This window comes from Asterias rubens, chromosome 15 (assembly GCF_902459465.1).
Source record: "Asterias rubens chromosome 15, eAstRub1.3, whole genome shotgun sequence".
In the NCBI taxonomy this organism is placed as follows: Eukaryota; Metazoa; Echinodermata; class Asteroidea; order Forcipulatida; family Asteriidae; genus Asterias; species Asterias rubens.
Genome location: NC_047076.1, coordinates 4,192,889 through 4,205,815, shown reverse-complemented (window position 1 = coordinate 4,205,815; position 12,927 = coordinate 4,192,889). Strand labels below are relative to the sequence as shown.

General features: G+C 37.9%; 1 protein-coding gene across 1 annotated transcript in view; it reads right to left on the bottom strand.

Annotated features, from left to right (window-relative positions):
- Window positions 1–2,011: 2,011 nt before the first annotated feature.
- Window positions 2,012–12,927, bottom strand: part of LOC117300217 (potassium voltage-gated channel subfamily H member 2-like) — a 61,641-nt gene continuing 50,725 nt past the window's right edge. The window contains exons 3-6 of the mRNA XM_033783945.1: window positions 7,274–7,483; window positions 5,709–6,230; window positions 3,056–3,234; window positions 2,012–2,098 (exon numbers count right to left, since the gene is read on the bottom strand). Coding sequence (XP_033639836.1) covers window positions 2,012–2,098; window positions 3,056–3,234; window positions 5,709–6,230; window positions 7,274–7,483 — 998 coding nt within the window. The remainder of the gene's footprint in view (window positions 2,099–3,055; window positions 3,235–5,708; window positions 6,231–7,273; window positions 7,484–12,927) is intronic.

The window sequence follows — 12,927 nt, the reverse complement described above, 5'->3', positions numbered from 1 at the left end:
GTAGGTATCCCCTACAAAAACAAGTCACAATAACGTTCGGACAGTGACAATTTAATTAGAAGGCGTGCTGAGTGACTGGTGTACAACTTGAGTGACTGATGTTTTTATGGCAAAGTATTTCAAAAACCCATGGTGTTTTTTTGTGAGCATAAAGCCTGGTTCATAATTCTTGCGAATGCAAACGCCACAATTTCGAAACGAATAATTCCCATCAGTTGACTTGTGCTCAACTCCTGCGAAACATTCACAGGGAAAACAGCCCTGTAGGGCTACTGGTCAAAATGCTAAGCTCTTTTGGGGCCTACTGTTTATAGTGCTAAGCATTTTTGAGGGTCCCTTAGCTCCCAGTACTAGAAAGATATAAGCAATAATTAAATGAAAACAGCTATAGCATAATCAAGGGAATAGTCACACACATGAGCAGACAAGGTGAGCAAAATACACAAAAACAAAACCAGATTCAGCGATGTGGCATTCTATCGCTCTTTTATGACAGAGCTACAAAATTACATTTGTTCTTTTGCTCAAAGCTAAACTGCCACACTCGGGTCAAATTTCAATATGTTTCCCATCGGATTTTGTTTTATGTACTTTATTTTCAGCAGGGGTCATCCTCCGGCAAATATCTGGTGTGAGATAGGACTAAACACATTGGATAAACCACGGGGCTTGTTTAAAATTGGAAATTTACTTAATTTATTTACTTTATGTACTCGCCAATAATATAAGATGCTTCTCAGGCGTGAATAAATGTTTGCAGTCCCGGGAACATTGGTGAATTTGATTGGTGGGATGTCTCCTTCGCTTTGGGGCAATTTCATGTCAGTTCAATGCGCCTTCGAGGGTAAAATATAATGGATTTTGTTTGCATTGGTTAACATTGTTTGGATATATGAGTTCATCTCAAACCTCAAATTGAATTTGTTATTCGGTCATGTCCTTTGCAGTTCAAGGCGCTGAACTTTTGAACTGTCATTATAACTTTGAACTTATGAACATCCCTTAAAGCCATTGGACACTTTCGGTAAACAGTATTGTCCAAAGGCCCACACTTCGTGTATCACAACTAATACAAAAAATAACAAACCGGTCATCGGAGTCGGGAGAAAATAACGGGGAAAACCCACCCTTGTTTCCGCACGTTTCGCCGTGTCATGACATGTGATTAAAATAAATGCGTAATTCTCGACAACGAGAATTGATAATTGTTTTAATGTTTTCTCGAAAAGTAAAGCATTTCATGGAATAATATTTCAAGAGAAGTCTTTCACCATTACCTTCTGTAAACCCTGTAAGTTATTTGTAAATCTGTGAACTTTTTGGGTTTTTGTTTCTGTGCCGAAAGTGTATAATGGCTTTAAAGTACACAATGTTCCTCACAGTGTTTTATACTATCAATAGTTGTCCGCTCTCCGTTACCAAGTAACAACTATTTTGAGTAATTACTTATAGTGTCCATGGCCTTCAAGGCTAGATGAATTTTTGTAATGCAAACAAGCAGCAGAAGCTGTTTTTCCATTGCAGATTCATATTCAAAAATTTACATAAAGTAGTAACTTCATATTGACTAAATTTTCACAAAGTGGCGAATCCGTCAATAAAATGTTAAATTTGGTAAAACCAATTTAAGTGTTAATTATGCAAGTCGATTTATGTGTATCTTGACACATTTTGGTAGTCAAAAAAGTCTTGGAAACAATTGTTTGAAAATTGTAAGTTAAAGTATTTTTTTTTGTAATGAAACTTTTATCAATTTTTATCAAACCATTATTTTTGTGTGGTTGGGCACAATCATCACTTACTGAACATGGTGACAATGTTGCAAATTCACTCTTTGAAGTAACATTTAACCAAGTTGTAGAGACTGTATGTTTTTCTTTTTTTCATTGGTTCAATAAGACAATCAAATCCAAACAGTAATTTTTTACTCCCAGTAAATTTACTCCCAGACGATTTCAATTGTATACCTTTTGAAATCCTCAATGATTCAGAACAATTTAAAATCCTTCTCTCACTTGAGTCTTGAAATTAACATTCTCCAAATCAGATGTGACAGATTCACGCTGGTTCCCTGCAGTCTGACCAGCATTGCAATGAGCTACAGCAGGGAACCAAAACTCAACTAATGCAAAAATGTCCCTTCACACTGCGTTGTGTCTAAACCAATTTATCAAAACTTAATCGCTTAATAGCCACACTGGTGTCTTGTTAAATATCTCACGTACGGTAATCCATACGGTTGCAGTTTGTCCTGGTACTGTTGCAGATCAACTCAGAGCCTTGAATACTGGCTATGTCTAAATTAAGCCAGTTTGGCTATGGCTTTACCCATTGGCTATGACAGCAATAACGATGAAGAAAAAGTACCAAACAGTACAACAACCTAAACTATAGTTTCTTATATAAACATTTTAAAATGACAAAGGAAGAGAAATGTTGGGGATTTTTTTTTAAAGGATAAAACAATGAGAAAGCTCCTCTATTTTCAGGGGAAAAAATGGAAATCTCGTTTAAAAGTGTCAACAGAGGATGAATTTAGAGGATTATAACTACTTGCTTGCGGGAATCAGAAGTTACACTCGAAAAAAATTCAGGATCAAACAATGAGAAAGTTATTCAGATAAAAAGTTAGCAATCTTTAAGACAAAGTGTGTGTGATTTTTAGACATCTGCTTATATAATAACTGGTATTTGAGTCATATAACACAAGTCATTTTCATTTTTTTTCAACCATGGGTTCTACTTGCAGGTAATGCACTCATAACTTAATCATATTTTTTCTTTTGTCCAGTATTTCCTGTAGATTAAAGATTGGTAAACACTGCACATTTAGGCAAGGTGAATTTTTGTGATGTAAACAAGCAGTAGAAGCGGTTTTCTTATTGCGGATTTATACTCAAAGTTTACATTAAGCATTAGCTTTGCTTCATATCGTCACAGTTCCGAAAGAGAGAGAAAAAAACCTTGTGTTTGTGATCATTAGAAAACCTTTCTCTCATGCATTATCGAATGCAGGTGCTATCTGTCTACCGATGAAACAAAATAACGAACTTACCTGGGAGACTTTGGAGCTGACAGGAGTGAAGATATTTTGAGCCCCAGTGCTGGCTGTCGGAGATGAGTCTCGATCGTACATACTTCCACCATTCAACATGTTCACAATGTCCGCTTTATATCTGCTCAGATCCGAGTCCGACACTGCAAACTGTAAATTCCTGGCAGCGCCTGGAGATACTATACACAGTAGGACAAAAAAATAGTCAAGCTCTTGAAAAGAAAAAAAACTTCATGAATCTTTTGTCAATCTTGAATGATAACTAGCTTTGCTGCACAGATAATTAGTAAGGAAACCCGCAGTGAATAATCTTTAATTTGTCACAATGAATTTTGACACGCTATCCGTCAACAAGGTTTGTTGCGTGGCAACTTTTGTTCACTCTGAAAATTGCAAAGGGGAATGTGATGTGCAAAGACAAAACAAGGCAACATTCATTTCATTTATACTAATTGTGAAGCCAAGGACTCTGAGAAAAACGAACTTAATCACTGTACTAGCCAAGGACCCAAATGGAGAGAAGACCAGGAAGGAAGTTAATTTTGTTAGATGTGGGAGGAAAACCTGAGATTTATTCCATGGAAAACCCGTGCAGTCAGGGAGTGACTGAAAACCAAATCCACATAATGCCATGGCGCGATTCAAAGCGAGGTTGCAGACGAGAAAAGACGCCAACCTGACCACTCAAACTTTATGCCCCTTCAGTTTCGCCAAAAGAATGGGCAGTGGTCATCTTTGGCCAGAGTTAAGAAATTACCTGAACATCAAGGATGTCACAGTAATGGATTAAAGTTACTGGACACCTTTGGTAATTTTCAAAGACTAGTATTCTCAAAAAACGTTGAAAGTTTGGGCTCAATTGGTCATCGAAGTTGCAAGAGAATAATGACAGGAAAAACACCCTGGTTTTCACAACTACGGTATGTGTGCTTTCAGATGCACAATAAAAGGCTTCAGCTGAAGTTTGTTATTATTTGAGTGAAAAATTACCTCTTTCTCAAAATCTACGATACTTCAGAGGGAGCCGCTTCAGAGGAAGCCGCTTCTCACAATGTTTTATACTATCATTAGCTCTCAATTTCCTGTTACCAAGTAAGTTTTTATGCTAACAGTTATTTTTGAGTAATTACCAATAGTGTCCAGTGCCTTTAACAGACTCTATAAATCATTAAAGATGACAACCTTGAAACTTGCAAAGTTTGATGTCGGAGAAGACATGTACAAAAAGATCTCACAAATTGTCGGGAAAATCCTGACAGATCAAAGGCCTTTTGTGATGTATAATGGAATCAACTCGAGTAACAACTGCCAAGATCTGTCAACTGCCAAGATCTGTCAAATACAAGGTTATGATGTAACAAGCAAGCCAGATTTTAATGATTTTGGCCATTAATGTCAGTTGAATCTGTATTGGTGTACATCCAGTGCATTGGTTGCTATTCCCCCTGTCTTTAATAAAGGTATGTGTTTTGGAGGAATGATATCATAACCATCCATTGGTTTTCCAGAAAAAAGTAGGCAGCCTTTTAAAAGGAAGCAAGCTAGGACGCTAAACATGTTTTTTGTTCTTCTGGGGGGGGGGGGGGCCTAAAGTAGATGAAGTTGGAGACAAGAAGTAGGGGTTATAAGGAGTTTATGTTACCTAGACAGATGGTGAGGAAGGGGACAGGGTTCAAGTTGACAGGGACAACAAGGGTCACTGCTGAAAAAAAATCTGAAATGAGGATCCAAATTACAGGAAGCAGGCTGAAATGATGGCACCTCCACCTTTTAATAACCCCTGGATCTATTGATTGTAGGTTTTTTTTTTTAATACATTCTTCTGCACTAAAGAGAGAGGTAGATCATTTTAGAAAATGATTGGCAGAAAAAAAAATCGAAAATAATTAAGCAAAAGTAAGAAATTTCTCATCCTTTAGTTTAAAGTAAAAAGTAAGGCAGTAAGAAAATGAGAATGCTGAATACCAATACTTATTTCATTATTTCATTACACATCCAACAGCGCAAGTGCCAATGGGAGATTTTTGAGCGCTTGATGGCAGCAGACTTACCAGGTGAACTTCCATTGCTAATGGTATTCTGAGAATGCTCACATTTCCAAGAACAATGGGTTTACCTGGTAAGTCTCCTGCTACCTACAACAACATGTACATGTAGCGTCCCAAAAGTCTTCTATAGCAGGATGTATCTAAGAGAAGATGAACAAATGTTGATGGTAGATGTGGGAATGAAAACCTACAAATGGGAAGGAAAAAAACCAACAGAATCAAGTAGGGACTTAAATAAAATCACCAAACCGCATGCAAGGCTTCCGGGTGGGATTCAAAGCCAGGTCCACAGAGGTGAAGGGCAGGGAAAGAAACCACAAAGTCAACATGATTGCAATATGAAAAATATTGATAACAATTATACAAGTAGTGCTGAAGATCCACTTTTAATTTTGTTTAATTTGGGGCATCTTTGTTTTTGATTTTCTCTTCTGTGTTGAACACATCCTAGCGCTTTGCAACCTGTGGGAAAAGGTGCTCTAAAAAAGCCAGCTTATCATTATTAGTGGATTGGTATAAATACTTATAGAATGGGAGATGGAAAACTAAAATTTTATTTAATTCTCACAGATTCTTGGGTGTAATTATACAAATGTGAGACGTACATGAGTCCATTTTGGTGGCTTTGGGTCGGTCCTTCTGTTGCATGCTCTCCAGGCACTCAAGGGAAGATGCCCGCCTTACGCTCCACCCACTCTGATTTGAGAACGAGGTATTTGAGGGTGACCTAATCACCGGTGTCCGACTACGATCCAAACGCTGGTACTCTCCAACTTGTAGTTGTTGTCCGCTACCATCCAAATGATCGCCCCTCGGAGAGGTGTACTGGTGTACCCTGGCCATGTCCCTGCGTATCCCAGAATCCGCCGAGCTCGTCGTAGCTTCGGTGGTTAAATGCGCAGAGTCGGACTGCATCGATCGCGTGGACATTGTTGGGGAGATCGTCGTATCGTGTTGTCCGTTCATGTCCTTTTTCGAGAGGCCCATTAGCGGAAGGGAACTGTCGGGCTCAAATTTGGGGGCTGGGTTTTCGGGATCGTCGTTTTCACCGTTGTAGTCTTCAGGTGTTTGCAGCTTCGACTGTTTGTAAAGGGATGGTAAACGAAGGCGGAATGTCCGGTGGTTATCTGCCAAACAAAATAACATAAAAGTAAAACTTTGAGAAATCTACCATTCGTTTTTGAAATGTTGATGTCCATAGTTATCAAGCATTTTTTGTATAACTGAGGACAATGCATCCATGGAAGTTGCTGCTAGTGAAACCAAAAGAAATATTTAACATCAGATTTACAAAAGGAAACATAAAAACATACAAAATACACACACAAATTGTGTAAAAATAAGTTTTATGAAATTGTCTCAGATACCAACTTCCTTAAAAGAAATTCATAGATGAAGCACTGCAAATATTCAGGCAATTATTATAAATAAAATATGGTCAATCAAATGTCAATGATTATTCACAGGTTGGCAAACAAACAAACAAACAAACAAACAAACAAACAAACAAACAAACAAACAAACAAACAACAAAACAAACAAACAAACAAACAAACAAACAATCCATCAAACAAAATTGTACTTTTTCTTTAACTTGCAGACTATCAAAGCTAGGATAGTTCAGCTAAAGAGTGCCCTCTTGTGTTCAAAGCTGACCAGTTGAAATAAATTTATTCAAAGAGTGGAGAGCAAGTGGCAAATTCTTCACTTGGATTGATTATAGAGGAAGGATCAGTACACATTCATGGTTCGCCTGAACAGTGCCCTCTATAGGCACAACATTTTCTGGGCAAAGTATAAGCTTTAACTTGGTAGCAGTAATAGCTTGTTTTTCTCCTTAAAAAGACATCATACATAATTGATTTTAAAGGCACTGGACACTTTTGGTATTTGCCAAAGACCAGTATTCTCACTTGGTGTATTCCAACAAAAGCATAAAAAACAACCCTGTGAAAATTTTAACTCAATTGTTCATCCATCTTTCGAGAGAATAATGAAAGAAAAATCACCCTTGTTGCACAAATTTGTTTGCTTTCAGATGCCTAAAAAAAAGGCTTCAGGCTTTAAGTCTTTTTAATATTTGAGTGAGAAATTACCTCTTTCTCTAAAACTACGTTACTTCAAAGAGCCAAAGGTGTCCAGTGCCTTTTAATTAGTTTATCCAACTTACTTCTGACTCTCTTCCACCTGTTCATTTGTGTGCTATGCCCGCAACCGGTAGAAGTCGATGTTGAGGTTGTGTCGTTAGGATGTGACGCCGACGAAGCTGAGCTTGTTTTACTGATCTCACTTAGATCTTCAAAGTTCATGATCACCATTATCACCTCTTCATTCTCATTTCTGACTGGAGCCACGAGGACGCCACATAGGAAGCTTGTTCCTGCAAAGACACAGAGAGACAAACATTAGAGAACAGGGTCCAATTTCATAGAGATGCTTAAGTAGAAAATATCGCTTAACAATTGTCTGCTAAGCAGACATGGGCAGGATACCAGTCACAAAAAGTACATGTCATGCAGTAGTTTAGCTGGTAACCTTATTCATTAGAAAAACATTAGAAAACATGCTTCCTGTTATGTAATTGTTGTCATTGCCCATGGATTTTATTTTGTAAAATAAATAGGGTGTCATGGCAGAGTGGTTAAGAGGATCAAATTCAAGTTCTGGTGGTTAGGTCTTTGGAGTGTGGGTTCGAATCCCAGCCATACTGCTTGTGGCCTAAAGTCCTCTTTAGGCATCTGAAAGCACATCAATTTGTGCAGCAAGTGTGTAATTCTCTTGCAACTTTGATGACCAATTGAGTCAACATTTTCACAGGTTTATTATTTTATGCATATGTTAGGAGTGAGAATACTGATCTTAGACAAATACCAAAGGTGTCCAGTGCCTTTAAAGATATGCAGTGATCAGGGCCCAATTTCATAGAGCTGCTAAGCCCAAAAATTTGCTTAGCATGAAATTTCTTGATAAAAACAGGTTTACCAACCAAATTTCCATTTGTTGCATATTGCTTGTTACTGGTATTCAGCTGATGTTTGCTCATCCCGAAAATCATGTGAAAACTTAGTTGGTAATATTGTTTTTATCGAGGTAGAAATTTCATGCTAAGCAAATTTTTGTGCTTAGCAGCTCTATGAAATTGGGCCCAGGTTGCACTAAAAATGTTTGCAATTATAGACCAAGATACATTGCTGGTTCAATAAAGGAACTCAACATACAGATCTACAACCTCGTGGTCAACGAGATCAATCCACATAACTGCACTTGTCAATTACAAGTTAACAAGCAGATAGGGATTGCATCTGTTCTCGTACAAAACCGTTCCCCTTTTTTCTTCTTCTTTTTTTTCGCGCTGCCGTCTTCAGCATGAACGCCGCTATTGATTTCTGGCAGTTTGGGAAATTGCATTTTCTGGCTGAGTAGAGCTGACTTGCTATTGAGTGTGGGCAAGTGTAGTATGTCCATGGTCCAAGCATGACACTATATAATTTTTAGAGATATACGTTCGTTGCGGTACCTGCTGCCAAAACATAGGATTCGAACTGCCTCTAGCTACCGGGCAACCTCGGTAGTCTAGTTGGTAAGACACTGCTCTAGAATTGCAAGGGTCGTGGGTTCGAATCCCACCCAAGTAACATGCCTGTGATATTGTTTCACAGGACTCGGGAAAGTACTGAGTATACAGTGCTAACACACATCGGTGTATGGGTAAAAAAAAAAAATTTAACAAGACACTATAAGAAACAACTGATAGTTACTCGATGTCGTCAAGATCAGCGTCCCAAAATAACGTAGGCACGTGTAGTATGTCCATGGTCCAAGCATGTCACTATAAGAAACTACTCTTACTGAACGTTTAGTTTGAACTTCCCAACATTCAAGAACTTTATACTTTGGAGAAAATAAAAAGTTGTTTGAATCATTTGTACCGCGCGTACTTCATCAACCGAATATTACACAGTAAATGCAAGCAGGTAAAACAGACCAAAAAGTGCACCTGGGGAAAACAAACAGTGCTGGAACTTGAGGCATTCTATGTAATGGAAGACTTTGTATTGCTCGGTGGCAGCAGACTAAACAGTTTCTCAAAGTTCTGAGCATGCACATATTTCCGAGAACGATGGATCTTAAAGTCTGCTGCCACCAAGCGTCCAACAAGTCCCCATAGCATGTTCAAACATATTTTAGACAAATTGTAAGTAACCTATTTACATATTCTATTTTTATGATCTGTCATTGACTGTCTGTTTATAGTATCTGTCAAATGCCTAGAGGGAGAGCAATTCTTTGACAATTGATAGAACTACCCAGCAAAACAAATTAATAAATAAACTAATTAATTAATTAATAAATAATTATGTTTACAGCTACACCAGTACAATAATTATGTGTCTAACAAGATTTGTGTACTCAAAATAAAACAGACTTGTTACGACACACTTAGGCTTCCTTTTGAACAAACTATAAATAGCTTTGTTGCTGTTCCCTACCTTCAATTTTTTGCATTCAAAGAACCAAACACAGTTTGGGGGATCGTGTCTTTTTTATCGCAGCACCAAGGATGTGGAATCGTCTTCCTCGGCAAAACATCAGGCAATCTACTTCATTAGCAAATTGCAAAACGTTGCTTAAATCTCACCTTTTTTTCAAAAGCCTACCGTATCGCGCTATCATTAACGACTGTTGGATTGGCACCTTATAAATTTAACGATTGATTGATTGCTTGCACATTTTTGACAACAATTATTTCGTACTGGCAGTTAAAATTAACATCTGATCTATACATGAACATCTACTTACAATGAGAATAAAACGGGTGCATCCAGTGACCTATGGTTTAGGTAGGGATACATTTATTTCCAATTCATTTAACAAGGCCAAACGATTCGGTCAGGTGTGATACCGTGCAATCAGACGTTATCTCCAGAAAAAGGTACAAATGATAAAATGACGAGAAACTAATGATGTCATCAGTTTCAACACAATGCAAGCCTAGAAGTACATGCAGGCCGTGGATGGCCTCTGCTGCCCCTGGTCTTGGCCTTGGTGCCCATCAAAAGTTGCCCAATGACTTTTCTAATGGAAGTGCCATTTGTAAAATGAAAGTGGCCTTGCCCTTTCATCATTCGTTACTTACAGATTGAGAAAGAAGAAAGACAAAAACAGTACACTTTTACAGTGAAAAAACAAACACAACACAAGCGTCTTGAACCACGACTAGACTAGCATCTTGAAACAAGACTACACTAGCGATTGATGGCCTCCCCATGTGACATCACTGAACAACCAGGTCATTATGGCTCCAACAATTTACTGCACCATGATACACTGAACATACATTAAGCTGGAAATGTTATGTGGAGAATTGAAATCGTTTGGTTGCTATGGCAACAAATGGTTATGGTTTCCATCCATGACTCAATGACATTAGATCGCAACCAGTGATCAGCTTGCAACATGCAGCACGCACACACACACACAGATGTTGTTAACATTGATCTTCAAGTAAAGAGCATTGTGACTATTGAAATAGTTTTATTTGGTAATTTTTTTTTTTGAAGCCAAGCTACTTTTAAAGTTGCCACTGGTGTCTGCTACCTAATTGCACTGAACATGTGTTAGTACCTGAAAGGGTTTTTGTTTGTACTTGAATGTCACCTCTGATGTTGCAAGGCAAAACCACCTTTTTGTACAAAACCAATCGCCCATATCTTACAGTGCTGACAATATTTTGCAAGAACGTGCAATTTGCAACGAAAAACTGCCCATTCTTGTACACAAAAATTCAATTTGTGGCAAAACCTTTTAATAAACCATTTTGTGCTGAAAGATGGAGGACTTATAAAAAAAAAAACTTCTGGTTAAAGGCAGTGGACACTATTGGTAATTACACAAAATAATCATTGGCATAAAACCTTTCTTGGTGACGAGTAATGGGGAGAGGTTGATGGTATAATACATTGTGAGAAACGGCTCCCTCTGAAGTGCCATAGTTTTCGAGAAAGAAGTAATTTACCACGAATTTGATTTCGAGACCTCAGATTTAGAACTTGAGGTCTTGAAATCAACCATCTAAACGCACACAACTTCATGTGACAAGGGTTATTTTTCTTTCATTATTATCTCGCAACTTCGACGACCGAATGAGCTCAAATTTTCACAGGTTTGTTATTTTATGCATATGTTGAGACCAACTGTGAAGGCTAGTCTTTGACAATAACCAATAGTGTCCACTGCCTTTAAAGAGCAAAATGCCGCCTGGGCACTTTATGCCTGACCCATCAATTCACTGAATGTAAACAGCGCCCTCTATTAGCTCCTATCTTAAACAGGTGTTGCTAAACATGGGACTCAGCGGTTTACCTTTTTTTTAAAGAATTTCCTAAATTTGTACCCACTTGCCCATTTAAAGGCCACAGAGGCTTTCACCTACCTTCACTCAACCCAAAAGGTCAAAGTAAATGTCATGTTCTTAATAGACATTACCAATGTGTTCTAGTGTTAACAAATTATTTATATAATGTAAAAACCAAACCAACATCTGTGTTTCTGATTATTCTTACCCACACTTTTCGAGTCACAAAACTATTCACCATGTCTTGGTGTTTGGCGATTATAGTAAAAAAGAAATGGATGACAGTCCCTAGCGAGTTAATGTTTAAGGACTGTATGCACTACAGATCTAGTTTATTGACACAAATAGCGCATAGATGTACTCCCCAGATCTACATTCCCCATTACATTTTGATGAATATATTTATGACTAAAATGCGATAAGGGGCCCTTAAAAGGTTTCACATGTTCAATGGCTTAATGATCGGAGGCTTGGCTTAGGTTAAAATGTCACATAGACTCACATCAGGCTTGATATTCTTCCTATGTAAGTCTGAATTCCAATTTGTATGCCATCGGAAAAATTTAGAAAATTGTGGTTATATAGCCTGAAAGGAATACTAAACGCTACACCACACGAACAAGTAGATCAGCCCTGGTATGAATCCCCCCCAAAAAATCTTCTTTTTTCCAGGGACCAATTATCATGGCTGTTACATACTTGTTTTTTACTCAAGGGTCAAGGCAAAGTATACCTTTGGTTCTTGAAAGGTTCGATTGTTCTAATCCTATATATAAATATGAGACTAGCCTATGAAGATTTCATTTCAAATGGAGGTAGCGCTTTTGAGATATTGCCGACATCTGAAGCGGTTAATCCAAGCAGGAAGAATATTTGGAAAGTTCATAAGATCCTTAGACGAAGACCTTATCACAGCGTATTTATCTTTGTCAACAGATTCATGAGGAGTGTACATAAAATATTGGAAACAGCTTAAAGCCAGTGGACACTATTGGTAATTGTCTAAGACCAGTCTCCTCACTTGGTGTATCTCAACATATGCATAAAATAACAAACCTGTAAAAATTTGAGCTGGATTGGTCGTTGGAGTTGCGAGATAACTATGAAAGAAAAAACACCCTTGTCACATGAAGTTGTGTGCTTTCAGATGCTTGATTTCGAGACCTCAAGTTCTAAACTTGAGGTCTCGAAATCAAATTCGTGGAAAATTACTTCTTTCTCGAAAACTATGGCACTTCAGAGGGAGCTGTTTCTCACAATGTTTTATACCATCAACCTCTACCCATTACTCGTAATAAAGAAAGGTTTTAAGATAATAATTATTTTGAGCAATTACCAATAGTGTCCACTGCCTTTAAACAGAACAGCCCTGTCAAACGTATCTTGAATACAGTCAGCGGCGACAATCTTTTTCAATCCCTTTTTCTAAAACCACATTGGTTAAGAGGGAATCGTTTCTCAAAATGTTA